Source organism: Branchiostoma floridae, chromosome 3 (genome assembly GCF_000003815.2).
Source record: "Branchiostoma floridae strain S238N-H82 chromosome 3, Bfl_VNyyK, whole genome shotgun sequence".
Lineage (NCBI taxonomy): Eukaryota > Metazoa > Chordata > Leptocardii > Amphioxiformes > Branchiostomatidae > Branchiostoma > Branchiostoma floridae.
Genome location: NC_049981.1, coordinates 26,766,916 through 26,782,438, shown reverse-complemented (window position 1 = coordinate 26,782,438; position 15,523 = coordinate 26,766,916). Strand labels below are relative to the sequence as shown.

Genomic DNA, 15,523 nt, shown 5'->3' with positions numbered 1-15,523 from the left:
ATTGTATTTACATCGTTTTTACCGAATCATGGCTGAGAAATTTGCATATACTAGCCAAATTTCTGTGTGTAGGCGGGACTCAAACAGTTACAGAATAACACAGACCAACTCCTCGGTTCCAGGGGGCGACCTGCCCGACGAAAACTCTACAACAGACCTGGGAACCCCCTGAGTTAGAGTCTCCGCGCGATGAAATTTATAGAGATCAGGGTAGCATCCAGGCTACCAGTCTCTGGGAGTTCTTCCACTTTCATTTTGGGAATTGTACCGCTGAGGAGTTCGCTGTAGCTCCTAGACTTTTTCATAGAGTGTAGAGACGTGTTGCCGCCCGTCGGATCACCACAATATGTTTTGTGCCGGAAGTAAACAGGCAAGGACAGTATTTCTAAAAATTTGGGCAGAAAACGAGGTAGGTGTTTTTTTTAATGTGACTGTGTTCGACTAACGCCGGCGGCATATGTCCATAAAAGGACCCAGTCGGACAGTTTGGGGGGAACGAAAAGTACGTTACAAATGATAACAAGAACAAAAAACGAGCAAACTCCAATTCCCTTGTAAAAAAAACTTAAGGTATGTATGGGTATGATCAACGTTAATAGGTACGTTTTCATTATGGTGGCCATCATGCCGATGCAACATTCGTAATTTCTCTTCTTTTGGGCTGTTTAATTTTTTTTGAATTTGTGGGTTCGACATCTCTCACGCACCCCGGCCATCAAGCACTAATCTGAAGGGGCTATTGTTTCTTGTCCGTAATCTGGGACGCAGTGTAACCATATCCACATTCCAGATGTTTCACGTCGAGTTTGCATGGGGTTGTGCGATATACAGATCAGATTGTGTTAGAACTATGGTGTTTTTCTATGTTTCGAGAATATGTTCACGCTTTCAAGTTTGATGCAATTCCTTTTTTTTGTACATGTCAACTCAGCAGACACGAGGTTGGGGCTGCAGGTGGGTTAAAACCAGGTGCAGGATGATGGGACGACGAGGATCGGAGATCAGATTAAGCTACCGGTGGTCGACAAGGCAAGTCCGAGGAAGCGGTCGCCGACGTAGCCAGGAAGCCATAGTTCCAACAGCCTCTACACAATTCCCCAACTCCAGAGCTGACGCCACCCCAAGGAAAGCATGAAGGTGGGTTTCACCCGTATCATTGTTAGCTTAATGCAAATTTTAAGACCTGCTTCCAATACCATATTCTGCACGCCCCACGTAGTGAACAATCGTAGAAACCCTGAGGCAGACGCTTCGGTAAATTTTAAAGTTTTCTCCTTGTATTTTAGGTACCGCTTTTATTGCCACATTTTGTCCGCTCCATATGGTGAACGTCATAATTCCATTCGTCGAAAATCCCTATAAAGGCAGGTCTGACATTCTTTGCCAACTTTTTAAAAACAATAAAACACAATGGGGTCACAGGGCATATATATATATATATATATATATATAACTTTGTTGGTAGCGTCACTATTTACCCGTAATTTTGCTATTCAAAACAACGATTTACTTTCTCAAATTACGTCTTTTTCAAACATCAGACACACTTGCACGAGTTAGCATCGGCAGTCACATTCCATCTGTGCACTATCGGTAGCTGCGATCAAAATATGGTTGGGCCTAGGGTTCTAGACAAATATACTCAGAATTGCATGCAATAAATACTTGTTCAAATGACTTCAAACGTGGTGAAAATTACACGCAGCAAGGAAAGTGTTCATTTTCTGACCATTGAAGGTACCTGGTGTGCTTGTATGACAACCGCCGAAAAGGAAAGGCCTATACTAGTTTTATACAGCTAGTAATTTCTAAGTATGTAAAATTCATTCATTAACGGATCATCGGGGTTTCAACCAGTAGATAAAAAGGTAGCAGATGCAAGTTAAAAGACTGGCTCGTTAAAAATGATAATGTACACAAAAAATGTTTAAACGTTTCCAGTACACCAAGAGTTCTGATCGAACATGTCCGTGACTCACCGTGATTCACCGTTAACGCGTTAATTTGACGTTCTGGTCAGGTCTAATTATCGCAAGTGTTCTGGTACGTGTATGTAAAGGGTTAGTGTGTGACCACAATCGTTTCCCTCTCATAGCAAAGAAAATGGAATGTAAATAATATAACGAACTGTCCCTTAAAATGTTTGAGTTGTCAGAAGAGCGCAGTTGGTAGTTTCAATTACAGAGAATCACGTCGCAGCTTACTACGGGTCACTAAGTCGTCACCCACCTGTCAGTTAGCCGCACAGCTGCATCGGGATTATGTTTCTCACATCACAGGGAAGGTTAATAACAGTGACATTAAGGGCGTGTGAACAGCTCAGGTCAGCTAGTGTAGTTTATAAACAATCAACTTGCATGCCACACTGTACAGTAGAGTTACGTGAAATTTGTTAGTATTTACAGTTACGCTGCCCTGTCATATCACATGTCAACGCACTAGAATACCCTCAAAAACGTATTACTATAACGCCTGTGCACATGTGTATTTCTTCACTCATGTTATTATGCGTAGCTTTGTCTGCTAGCCAAATTTTCTCACCACAATGCAGGAAATAGCGTTTCAAGGGGTCAATAGTTCAAACTGTTCCCGGGGAGAATACCCTCAGTCCCACTTGTCACGCCTTCCATGCTGCACATGCTGAAAATTCGGCCAATAATATTTCGCCCAAACCTTAAAAGTAAAAAATTCACTGCCGCCGCCTCTGAAATATGTTCGTCGTCACTTCCAAACAACATAAACTTAATACTTTGATGCAGAACTAGCTAACTTAAGATAGTTGAATCCAACTCTAAGTGTTGAAGTAAGCCTCACGAGGTAACGTAATTCGTAATACATTAGTATCATTCGCGTGCAATACCCTGTACAGGGAAACTAATATAGTATGTTACACAAAATCGCGCAATCACGTGAATGGAATGTTTGGAGAATATGTCTTGTGTGATTCTTTTATTTTTTTCTTGTCAGATTGGCAGACGTGAGGTCAGGGCTGCTATGTAGGATGGGTTGAAACCAGGAGTAGGATGATCATGAAAGGGACGACTAAGAGCGGAGATGAGATGAAGCGACAGGTGGTTGACAAGTCACGCCTGGCCGAGGAACTGGTCATTCAAACATGCAGGAATATTCTTGAGAGACATTTCAATGTTTTAAAAGCCTAACGAAGCACTTTTGTATGGAACAGTTAGGTTTCCGTAGAAATCAAGAATAAATTTTGCTTCTCCAATGTTCTTTGCGGATAAGCCTCAACACGATATTTTCGCGAACAGAACATCTGGGTAAACAATCAACAGTAGTTCCAAATCGGTAATAATGATCTGTGTGAAACCCACCTTCATATTTTCGCTGGCACGATGTTGGTCCTGGAGTTGTTCTGTGGCTTCCTCTGGTTAGCTATTAGGTCGGCGGTTTGTTCAAAGCGACCAGTTCCTCGGCCAGGCGTGACTTGTCAACCACCTGTCGCTTCATCTCATCTCCGCTCTTCGTCGTCCCTTTTTTTCATGATCATCCTACTCCTGATTTCAACAAATCCTACAGCCCTGACCTCACGTCTGCCGTCTTTGTCGGGAAAGTCGGAAAATAAGAGTCCGGTCCAGTTTCGATGATTTCGACAGGGATTTGAATATCGTTTATCGAATATCGTCCCTTTCCCTCGTCTCCACTATGGAATAACCCATGGTTGCTGAGCAATGGCATTCACTGCCTAGTGTTCATATTGCGTAATGCAGATGAAAGGCCAAGCCAAGCTGACTCCCAGCCAAGCAGTCATTTCGCTGCCAGACAGAGAGGAGAAAAGCCACGCCACGGGTCTTGAGCTGGTCTTTGATGATCAATAACATACACCTGCTGCCACGAAGTCAACACACTCCCTTTCACTTCGGTAAGTAACTCAGCTTCCACTTCTGCGTAGCGAAGAGGATCTTAGAAAAGTTCCTTTGTCTGGTTTGATCAGAGCCAGGTATACAAATTAGTAGTTTATCAAAGATTATCAAATTGTTAGCTTCGTACTTTTTTTTAATTTGTACGTAAATGCACTTGACCTGTTCTTTTTGTCAGTAAAGATTATCAAATTGTTAGCTTCGTACTTTTTTTTAATTTGTACGTAAATGCACTTGACCTGTTCTTTTTGTCAGTATATAGATATATTTGTTTTAAAAATGGGATATATCTTGTGGTATGCAGTGTCCGAAAAACAACGTCGTTTGGGTTGTCTCCCGAGGATTCCGTCCCAGATTTCGGACATTGTGTGTAACAGTAGAACACAATAGGGCTACGGAACTGCTAAACTGTAATGATATATCTCATTTTCAAAACAGATATGTATTCAATTTGATTCCTTCTAAAGGGATATATTATTACATTTCTTATTATTCTTACTCTATTTCTTATAATTCTTATTCTTATTCAAAAGCGAAGTATCGATATCATATTGAAATAGCTTGGATATTTCAATCGGCTAGAGCGTTCAAGTTGATATACGTGTGCATGTTCTCTCTCAATCTCTGCACAGGTCGGGCAAGAGAGATAAACACGGGCAAGACCGACTCCTCCCGCCGCAACGGACGTCGCTGATGGCTTGCGCTGGAAGACGAGCTGTATCACTGTGGGGAAGGACGCCCGTATGCAAATTGCAACAACGGGACCAAGGCTGGGAGCCATGCAAAATCCGGAACAACGTCGCCCTAAGGAGCAAGGCCATGAGAGGAAAATGCCAGACCGGAGCAGAGCCGCGTACAGCCAAGATTGCGCTGCTACAACTATGGAAATACTGACGCCAGTTTATGGACTGATGTACACGTATTGTCTGCATTACTAGTATTTGACTTTACAGACACAAATACGTATTGTCTAGTCTATTATGTGTATCAAAGAATATACAAGTAATGTAATTGACTCAGACGACGACGGTCCAAATCAAACCATGTGCGGATTTACGAATGGTGGAAATCCCATACAGACGCACGTACGGTCTCATTGATGAGTTTTTAACTGCATTGGGAGTAATGGCATGCAAAAATACGTGTTTCACATGGGCGCGTACAAAATGAACGCACTTGAAATATGTTTATTCTATTTATTCTTTGTTGCGCTCATTTACGTTTTATCTTGTAAAAAATTTACGACAACAGCTAAACATTCAGTCTTATATGACAATTAGAACATGCATGAAGTTAGTACACACCGCAACGGGGACTGCACAACTCAGAACTGTGTGCCTCCGACCCAGACCGCAGCTACCGAACATTGCCTGCTAATTTCTTGAAGTAGAAAGAAACTTTCACCAATCTAACGTTAGAGATCAGTTGGGCTGGATAAAAGGAAAATTCTCATCGCTAAAAAAAACACCTCCGTGCAGCCGCTTACTTTTTTGGGCCGTAATTTGGAGTAATACATCAACGGGACCTTACAAATATTATGTATGCAAGCTGATGTTGCATTTCAGTCCGTCACTTGCAACAAGCTAGATACAACGCAATGGTTGCTGTATGTACCGGCATGTATTAGTCTATATTGTGCCATGATTATTATTCTCAGACGGTTTCCGGTAATTCGTTAAATTTGATAATGTGAACTGCAACAGACCGAGATAAAGTACTAGTAACAATGTTGTGTGATGTGAGCGGACAGCTGTGTAACTGTCTGTCAGGTAAGACAGAATATAAAGACGAGAGATTTATTTCTAAGGCAATTCAGGAGAGCAACAGACCGAGTGACATAGCATTATGACGTCGCAGTTAGTATACGTTCAAAGTCTCCCGTGCCCAGTGTACGGAAATCCCTATCTCTGTGTCATTTCTTTATCGTTAACGTGGTCGTCTTCAAATCAGAATCCAAAAGAATTAGTTACATGTCCAAGAATACCATTGTTTATCAGAGGAAGAAAATCGTTTTCAGAAACATCAGTAAACATTTATTTTTAATTCTGAATCATTTACCATATCAAATTCTACTTTGTTGAATTCCAAAACCGCCCTGTCAAGGCATATCATTACATATTGTAAGAAGCAAAACTTAATATACAAAAATGAACAGCTATGACTCATATAACATTTTAATCTCATGCAAAACCACTATCTCACCGCAACACTGACTGACCATCATTGTTATGCGGCTGTCGTCGCTACTATGGAATGTCTTTCCGACAAGTCCACAAGTCCACAAAGCTCACAACATTAAACAGCATCGTTAACACATCAAGATCGCATATAAAACCACCATCCCATTGTTGTTGTTTTGTTGTCTTTGTTTAAAACAGACTAATCATCTGTTGTGCGGCTGTCGTCCCTACATGTCTTTCCGACAAGTCCGTCACAACAAGTTCACAATGTTCCACAGCATCGTTACCACCATCCCATTGTTGTTGTTTTGTTGTCCTTGTTTAAAACAGACTAATCATCTGTTGTGCGGCTGTCGTCCCTACATGTCTTTCCGACAAGTCCGTCACAGCAAGTTCACATATTCCACAGCATCGTTAACACATCAAAATCGCATATAAAGCCACCATCCCATGGTCATTGTTGTTGTTGTTTTGTTGTCCTTGTTTAATACAGACTAATCATCTGTTGTGCGGCTGTCGTCCCTACATGTCTTTCCGACAAGTCCGTCACAACAAGTTCACAATATACCACAGCATCGTTAACACATCAAAATCTCATTGTTGTTGTTTTGTTGTCCTTGTTACAAACAAACCGTGAAACTGTGGTGCCTATATCTTCCGACAAGCCCGCAACAACAAGCTCAAAACATAACCACAGCTTCCCCAAGATGCCTCAATCCCAGCATGCCCCACACCAAACATGACGACACATTTCCCAACATGCCTCACACAACATGGCACCAACTTTCCCGGCATGCCTCACTCCCAGCATGCCTCACTCCCAGCATGCCTCACTCCCTTGACATCATCCAACATGGCGGCGCCCTATAATACAACATGGCGGCGCCCTACTCCGCTAACGAAAACAAAACAGGTTGTGCTATCGCAAACCTGTAACTACTGTCCTCACTTTGTACAAGACATTTCTTTCCATATACATAACAACCATCACCAGAATTGACAGTTTTCCTACACACACTCGGCTACAGGTCAATGAGCTCCAGGAATGTTACTGTATCTCCACACTTCGTGAACAGGATAAAGCTAAATAATTATTAATCTATCATTACTGCTCTAAACAGTATACAAATCATCTACCTTTGAAATGAAACAAAAAGGCTGTTAGAAAAACAATGTGAGTAAAATGGCCAACGTTACCCACTTCTGTCGTGGCCCACTTATTAAATGTCCAATCACTTAAAATGACTGCATGACAGCCTGTGAATTTATGTTTGATTCGTACCAGAAAGAGATGGGAAAACAATAAAATGCAGTACAGATATAGTCTTGCTCATTAGCAGTAAGAAATGATGAAGAACATGGGTAAGAACTGTTCAATACTTACAGGGCGAGCTCCCTAAAACAGCACGCCACACGCCGCACCTACAGACTCAGGTACTAAAATGACCTTTGGTCTGAACAAACAGGTTTTTAACACCACCATAACACTGCCTCCCATCATTAATGGGTGGGTCCACACAACGGCAGCCAATCAGAGGCTGCGACTAAACTTACTTATCCACTTGGCATCGTCCAGGTTAAAAATTTGCCAGACAAAGTGGAGACATACCTGAAGGGGGGCGTGGCAGCATATGCCTTTTAAAATATGCTAAGCAACTGAAGAATTGATACAATTATACAAAAGGGGATAAGAATACAAGCTACAGACTTGAAGGAAAAACAGTAGATAGCACTTTATCTCTGGCATAAATGCTAAAAGATCAGATCAACAAAAATATGACTTGATGTACCTATCATAACTCTACATAACAATGATGTTTTTTGTGCTCAATTTGACCTTGAAGTGAATGAGAACAAAAGAGGTTCTGCAATGACCATGAAACCTTACACAGCTGGTTTTCTAAACAAAAGACAAAATGTCTACACTTATGTCTAGACTAGAGGGTCAATGTCCTGATAATGTGGCCAACATTACGTGACCAAAGACCAGGTATATGTATATGTACACATTCGCAGGATTCCAAAGTGTGAAGCTCAAAATATCATCTTATCAGTGAGACTGTCTTTTTAAATGTCACTGTGGGAGAGGTCTGAAAATCTTTAAAAATTACAATGGTACAAACATCTTCTGTCATTTTCTGAAAAATACAAAGGGCAACATATTTTGCACTTTTAAGTGCACTTTTAAAAAAGCAATTGCATATCTATACATTTTCTAGAGATGAAATAGCAAGAAAATGAAATGACTTGGCATAAGAATGTAGTCTACCTCACTGCCTTCTCCATGTGATACAAGCCTACAATATGGTACTAGTATCTTTTTTAATATTAGTTATCCTTTACCACTGTAAGTTATGATTCTCAGTTTGACTAAAACCAGGAATTAAGCTGCAGCAGCCTTACCTGTGTTTGGGAATAATATAACAAACGTTGCCACAAAAAAAAGGCCAACTTTCTGGAGTTTCCATCTGAAGTTCTACTGATTCTTCCTATCAGGTGGACTTTGCCCCCACATGTCATCCCTCCTGATCCCATTATCTACTCATTACAATATCTTATCAGCTACCTGTTGAAACACTGGGTCTCTAGGGCACTCTCCAAGCAGATGTTAAGTCTAGCACAATGTTTTAAGACTGTTTCTAAAGCTTTTTATCGAGTCAAAATTGTCCTCACATGTACAAAATTCTCTTACATGTACAATGGCAGATAATAAAAGTCTAATAACTATGTCTGAGAAAACTGCAACATAAACCATATACAGTCAAACCTGCCCAAGACGACCACCCGGGGGACCGGGAAAAAACGGTCGATTTGGACAGGTGGTCGCTGAGAAGAGTATCGGCTCAAAACATGCCCGATGCAAAGTATAAATGGTTTCCGTTGTGTTTAATGGCAAATAGCAAGCACACTGCACACACGCAAAGAAGCGACACGCACACTGTAAACTGTAAATTTAACCCCAAAATCCGACGCAAACTGGCCGATTTCGGCACAAAATCGCGCTAGTTATCATCAAAAACCGATGAATACCTCAATTTTGAAAATGATGCGGTCATTATTGGTCCCAATTTGGGCCGGTCGCGGTCGCGTTGGCCAGGTGGTCGTTGAGAAAAGGTCGCTTAATGCTTACGTCAATGGGAAAATAAATCGGGACCGAGAAAAAGCGGTCGAAATGGCCAGGTGGTCGCTGAGAAGAGGTGGTCGCTCGGGCAGGTTTGACTGTATTACTAATCCACAAATTACATAATTGTATATACTGTATTTGATAATAAAAAAGCATGCAACAATGGAATGAGAATAAGGATCATTAAGTACAAAATTGATTAGATTTAGAGTCAAATGGTTAGTTTAAGTGTTAATGAGCAGGTACAAGTAATAAGAAAACATCACCGTGCAACAAAACATTATAAAAACATGCACAATGAGACCAAAACATGCAAACATAAAGTGTGCAACTTAGGGTGCAGATTACTCACAGAGTTAACCATGAAAATTTTAAAATTTGACTTGGTTAATTAGGTTAATGACATGATCACCAGTACATGTAATCCATATATAGCTCTGTGCTATTTTACGACTGTGATCGTATAACTTATACTGAAAATCATATTCTGCAGCAAAAATCATATGTATGATCTTTGGAAAAAACTAAGTAGATTCACCTCTCGGAAAAACAGTGCTAAATCAGAAATGATGCTTGGCAACAAAGATTTCAGACTGAGGTTAAAAAGATTATTCCTTACGAAAAATCTACCGTGCACACTGGTAAATGTTATATGAACTTTATGTGAGTATCCCGCACAACACTTTTGGCATTGCTAAAGCCCCTGTCACACATTTAGGACACTTGTAGGACTTTACCCCAGCCACTTCCCATTGAAAGGTCAGCACTGGGTTAGGAGTTGTCTGGATTCCATGGTATCCTACCTCCAGTTTGCTCATCTGGTGGCATCTCAGAGTTTGATTTGATTTGATTTGACTTGTCTGGATAAGGTGGGGAGGACATTGTTGGATGTACTAGTGTGACAGGGGCTCAAGCCACAGTTACAACATAGCTGAACCAAAGCCAACAAATCAAGGGAATGCACAGAACAGGAAAGAGGCACCCCAACATGCAACCTTTTCTTCCAACTCTTCCTACCTTCTGTCATCTGGCTGAGATAGTCCGAGACCTGTTCGAGAGCCATGATCGCTATCCAGTCCCTTTTCATGCACAACAGAAATAAAGGAGGAACCGTTACATAAACCAAACTGTCACGTCCTCTCTTGTCTGCAAGAGTGCTGCACACTAACAAATGACTCTTGACGAGATCAGTTGATATTGTGATTATACATGTAGGTGGCTGTAACTATGCAAATTAAGCCATATAGGTGGGACAGTCATGTGATAACAACTGGCTGATTTTGTAGCTTACGGTACAGGGGCTATGCCGTACCACCTTTTGTGGGAACACCATGCATGCATCTCTATATAGAGACCTCAATGACGTACACGGGAGTACAGACAGTCCCCAAATAACACTGTCCTCATTACTCAGTTCTGGTGACAAACAAGCTATAAATACTTCAGCATAACAGTCAACATAACAATCAAACTGACGATGGAACATTTACACATGTGTGGGTATACAGTAATTATCAGCAGTAGAACATATTAATACATTCTGCATTTTATACTTTTTGATAATTCTGAAATATTGCAAAAAAGTGCAAAAAGTTGACGAAACTATTAAGATGTTGTCTTATTGAAGTTATTCAATTTCATTTATCAATCATAAGCATTCATCAAGTTACCATGGCAACTCGCTATCAACACAGTTACTATGGAAACACAGCTTTAGCATATACAACAGGGCTCGAAATACTGGGTGCATGTGCACCCAGGTGCACCCAAAATTGTAACTGTGCACCCAATTTTTTTCAGTGGGTGCACAGGGTGCACCCAAATATTTTCTTAGGTTTATGTATGAAAAGATATCAAGTATACTAGTATACATCATATTCTTGACATCTAAGTGTTAGAAAGATAATAAAAATGTCTGTCATGTTACTTGTTTAAGAATTTGATAGCTGTAACTAAGTTTTGCTATTAGTTTTTTTTTTTAGCACCCAAAAAATTTTTGATGCACCCAATTTTTTAAGCTGGGCGCACCAGTGCACCTAATCCCAAAAATGAATTTTGAGCCCTGTACAATGTACCCCAGGTGGATTAAGAGATGGAAATAAGAGGATTCCATAAGCTGTCAATCATCATTACGCTGGACAAAGCAAAATTATTAGACATTAGGCCTAACCAATTAAATGTGTTGCTTCTCGGATTATTTCCGAAAAAATTTTGACAGGCAGGTAAAAAAAAATAAAACTAAAAGTTTGGGGTGGAGAGATCAAGGGGCTTTCTTGTTACCACAACATAAATAACAACAGATTTAACAAATAATTATACATTTTCAGAGATTTCCTTGGCACATTTTATGCAACAAATCAATATTTAGGGTGGTCCCTGATGAGCAAAGCCAATTTTTGAAACAATAATATACAAATGTACATACCATCCAGCATAATCATGTACAGGCACTGAAATTTGAGGCCAATAGTTTACTTGGGAGTCAGGAGAGGCCGTGAAAATTTGTCAACGGGAGGTGTGGCTTATTTTTCCAATTGGGAAAAATAGGACAGTAGAATCCGAGAAACAACAAATAAAATTGGTGTGGCCTTAGGCCATTTAGCAGCTCAAGGACTTTTGCAAATAAAACTGATGGATAGAATAATTATTAATCTATGATATCGTGAAAAAAATATAAGTAGCCTTCTGGGCAATGATAACTGCAAGATGAATGGAAAAGGTTGAAGAAAGGTTTCCATTGAAATATCTCAATGTAAAAAATGTAAAAATGACAATGTCATTGTCATTATCTCTGAGATATTGTTGTGTGTGTGTGTGTGTGTGTCTTTGTGTGTGTTTGAAGCTTAAAGTAAGAAATGACTTAGTAAAGATGATAAAAAAAGAGAAGATTTATGATAAGGACTATTTAGAAAACAGTCCAGAAGATAATTGTTACAAACAGTGAATGACACAAACAAGAACAGAAAGCGGACCTTAAAGTTACAATCCAATTCACTAAATCATGTCCTTGTCACAACAAAATGTCGCCCATTTCAATGGAATAAAATGGATACAAAAAAAAAACACGAAATAGTAGGTATGAAGGGTATCATGATACATACAGTTCTCTCCTCTTCTTGATCAGTTGCAACTGACAGACTAAAATATTGTGTTAAGCACTTTCTTCTAGTTGTATTTTATGTTTCACACCAACTTTTATACCAGTTCATTACTCACAACAACTTTGGCAAGGAGCGCTGCCTGCAGGAAGTGCATCATATGCAAACGTCATCAGGAAGTGTTTAGCCCATGTAGTCCTCCTGTTAGTAATTCCTAACCAATCATTACGCAATCTGGCAGACCATTGAATAAATGTACTTCCTACAGTTGAACAGTAATGATGAAACAGCATCCGTTAGGGCATTGACCTTGGGTGTGTGTTTTTCCACAGTAGGATTGAAAGGCACTATGACTATGAGTTTTGAGGTCACGCTGAAGTGCATTAAACTTGGCTATGTGCCACCCAAATTTGGTATAACCAGCAGTATTCCTGCCAGTCATTTTAACATCTTTGGACACAGTTTCTCTTTTTAAAATGTTTCTTTTTTTTTCAGTGGACACCTTCATGTGCAAAAAGGGTTGTCCTATACAATTACGTATTTCTGTCAGAATGTCTTACCTGGAAAAATGTATCAAAGTTGCCTAAGAATGTTGTATACAGTAAATGCAGTAATGTTCGCGGTGGTTTTATGTCTGTAGTTTTCGCAAGGCAGTCTTACCGCAAATATTTTTCCATTACAGTATGTGACTACAGTGGATGGCTCTACCGCGAACTTAAAACCTCCGCAAACACTCCTCTTTCCCGCTAATTCCTAGTTCCTGAAATTAAATCCCCGCAAACTTAAATGCATTTACAGTATTTTTTTATATACTATACATCATATATTTCCATTCTTTTGAGTTGAAATTTGCTTTTCAGCATACAGGAAATCAGGAGTGTGAGATATTCCAAAATATTCTGGTGTAGCAAACCCCTGGACTCCCTTGGTCCTAGAACTTCAGTAGAAGAAAGCTACTTGCACATGTACATTAGGGCTGGGTATCGGTACAGCGTACCGGTACAAAACCGTTTTTTCTTATTGGACCGGTCCAGAAAAACCGGACCTGAAAAAATTAGGTGGACCGGATGTTGGACCGATTAGAAAATTAACAGATTATTTTATCAGGCATTCACATGTTTTGGCGCTTGCAGGTGGAAGAAAATAAAAAGAGTGAAGTAGTGTAGAGTTTATAGTAATTTCTACCAAGTTTTACAGCCAATTGTACAGGTGCAGTTAGCGTTGTAGGATTTTAAAACGCCAGTGTAAGTCTAATACTCCACCAAACAGATTTCTTTGTAGTGAAATGGACCATTGGTATGAGTCATACTACATCAGGTCCAGGTTCAGGTCCAGACTGGACCTGATCCTTTGGACCTGAACCGGACCTGGACCTGAATTTTCTGTACCGGTACCCAGCCCTAATGTACATGTACTAGTATGTGATCACGTAGACAATTCAAATCTATGCTGCTTGATTCCAGACCGTTCTGCAACATAATACTAGAACTATTGCCAACTTTTTGGTCTTGTTCACTGGAGTATCACTGATAGTGGTACAGAAAATTCAGGTACAGGTCCAGTTCAGATAATTCCTAGACCTGGCAGAAGTCCTCTATTCAACTCTACTCTCCATTCAAATGCAAACTGCTGCTGTGAATATACGCTGCATACTTCTTCAAGTTCTTGAACATAGCACAAAACATATCACCTGTGGCTACTACTAGCACTTTATGGGGGCATGCCAAATGTACTTTGACATCCATCTCTTCCCCTCCCCCCTCCAATTTCAATTAAAATTTTTAAAAAAAGGAAGGATCAGTGTATCATTGAAGGGTTTCCAGCTGTAAGACATTTTACTTGATTTCATTCTATTTGAAGTTGCAACATGGCAGTGTTTTCTTTATTTCTAACACGGTTATACCAATTTTTTTTCTGTATATAATCTGCGGACATTTGCCCCTATTGAAATACACTCTTGCAGTTGCAACTAATCTCAGAACAGATCCTACCATAGCTAAGCATTATCCCATTAGATAGTATCAAAAGCTGGCAAAGGAGGGTAGCCGTCCTGTAGCCAATGCACAACGCTATGTCGGCTGCACTCTTTGCCAGCTTTTGAAACTATCTCATGCTACCGTAGGGTCTGCTTGGAGGTTTTCGTGCACCCCCTCCTCCCCACTGATCTTTCCTGGGTTGTCCCTCAAGTCTTCACCAAAGTGCAATGTTTACCCATGTGGCACTGATTAATATTTATCTATCCCGCATACAACGAGATGACCTGTACAACGAGCTAACTTCCACTTATCATGAAACAGAAACAAAGCAAATTGGACAACAGACAAATACCTTCATACAACGTTAATTCAATGTTACTGCTCCTGAAATGTTTGCATAAAATTATATAGGGAGGCCGGAGGGGTGTCGAAATCTTTGAGTGACCTCGTGGCCTAAATTTTGAGGTTTCGTCTATTTTGATAATCTTATATCAGCAACAAAGACCATAGCGCGCTGTCAGTCATTAACATGAGATTTGCAATCATGACCACAAACGACTTTGACAAAGACAGCGGAGGTTTTATAAAACCTCCTTGCAAAGACTGGGTCGAAGAACGACAAAATTGCAAAAGCATTCTGATGACAAACCGGTATAAACGTACCTGCTCTTTTCTTTTACGTGGCTGTCAACGAACCTAAAGAGCCGACGAGAGTTCTTGGATTCCGATCAAGACAAAAGCTGTAGGAAAATGATCTCAGTCGGACTCAATAGGCAGGTAAACTTGACACCGACATCAGAGAAAGGAGATATGGAATTCCTGCGACACGTTCTCCATGTTGTGATCATGTGACTCAGAACGCATGCTAATGCAATGTAATGTTTGGGGAAATGCCACAAGAATATAGCCTATCTGACTGACAGTGTGTTTATAAGTAGTAATCCGTATGCATAACTTAATTTTGAGAAAAGATTTGCGAATAATATTTTCTTCTATCAGGCGCAAATCTTGATTATACGGATTTTATTGTATCGCTGCACTCTGGAGAGGGGACGTCTCGTTCCCAAATAATCGTCATTCGCTTCCCGCCAAATATCGTCACCGATTAGCATAACACGTCAATCACGGCTAAAGATTTGCATAATGTGAAGAAGGGCGGCCCTAATCGATTGGTACGCCCAAGGCGGCACATCAAAGCGCGCGTCGGCAAAGATCAAAGGAAGATCTGTTTCCGGGTGCCCAAGGCCAAAAGCACTATGCCGCCAAG

At 40.4% G+C, this 15,523-nt stretch overlaps 1 protein-coding gene and 1 long non-coding RNA gene across 8 annotated transcripts in view; one reads left to right on the top strand and one right to left on the bottom strand.

Annotated features, from left to right (window-relative positions):
- Positions 1 to 15,115, bottom strand: part of LOC118411518 (long-chain-fatty-acid--CoA ligase 1-like) — a 35,460-nt gene extending 20,345 nt beyond the window's left edge. Inside the window, exons 1-2 of one of the 7 annotated variants that reach the window (XM_035813826.1) lie at positions 14,920 to 15,115; positions 10,200 to 10,261 (exon numbers count right to left, since the gene is read on the bottom strand). In XM_035813826.1, coding sequence (XP_035669719.1) covers positions 10,200 to 10,245 — 46 coding nt within the window. In that variant the 5' untranslated portion in view covers positions 10,246 to 10,261; positions 14,920 to 15,115. The other 6 variants (XM_035813827.1, XM_035813828.1, XM_035813825.1 and 3 more) reach the window with 6 other exon arrangements.
- Positions 315 to 5,782, top strand: LOC118411519. The gene is made up of 3 exons (XR_004830684.1): positions 315 to 1,137; positions 3,729 to 3,880; positions 4,511 to 5,782. It is a non-coding gene; the product is annotated as an uncharacterized LOC118411519 (long non-coding RNA).
- Positions 15,116 to 15,523: the final 408 nt, after the last annotated feature.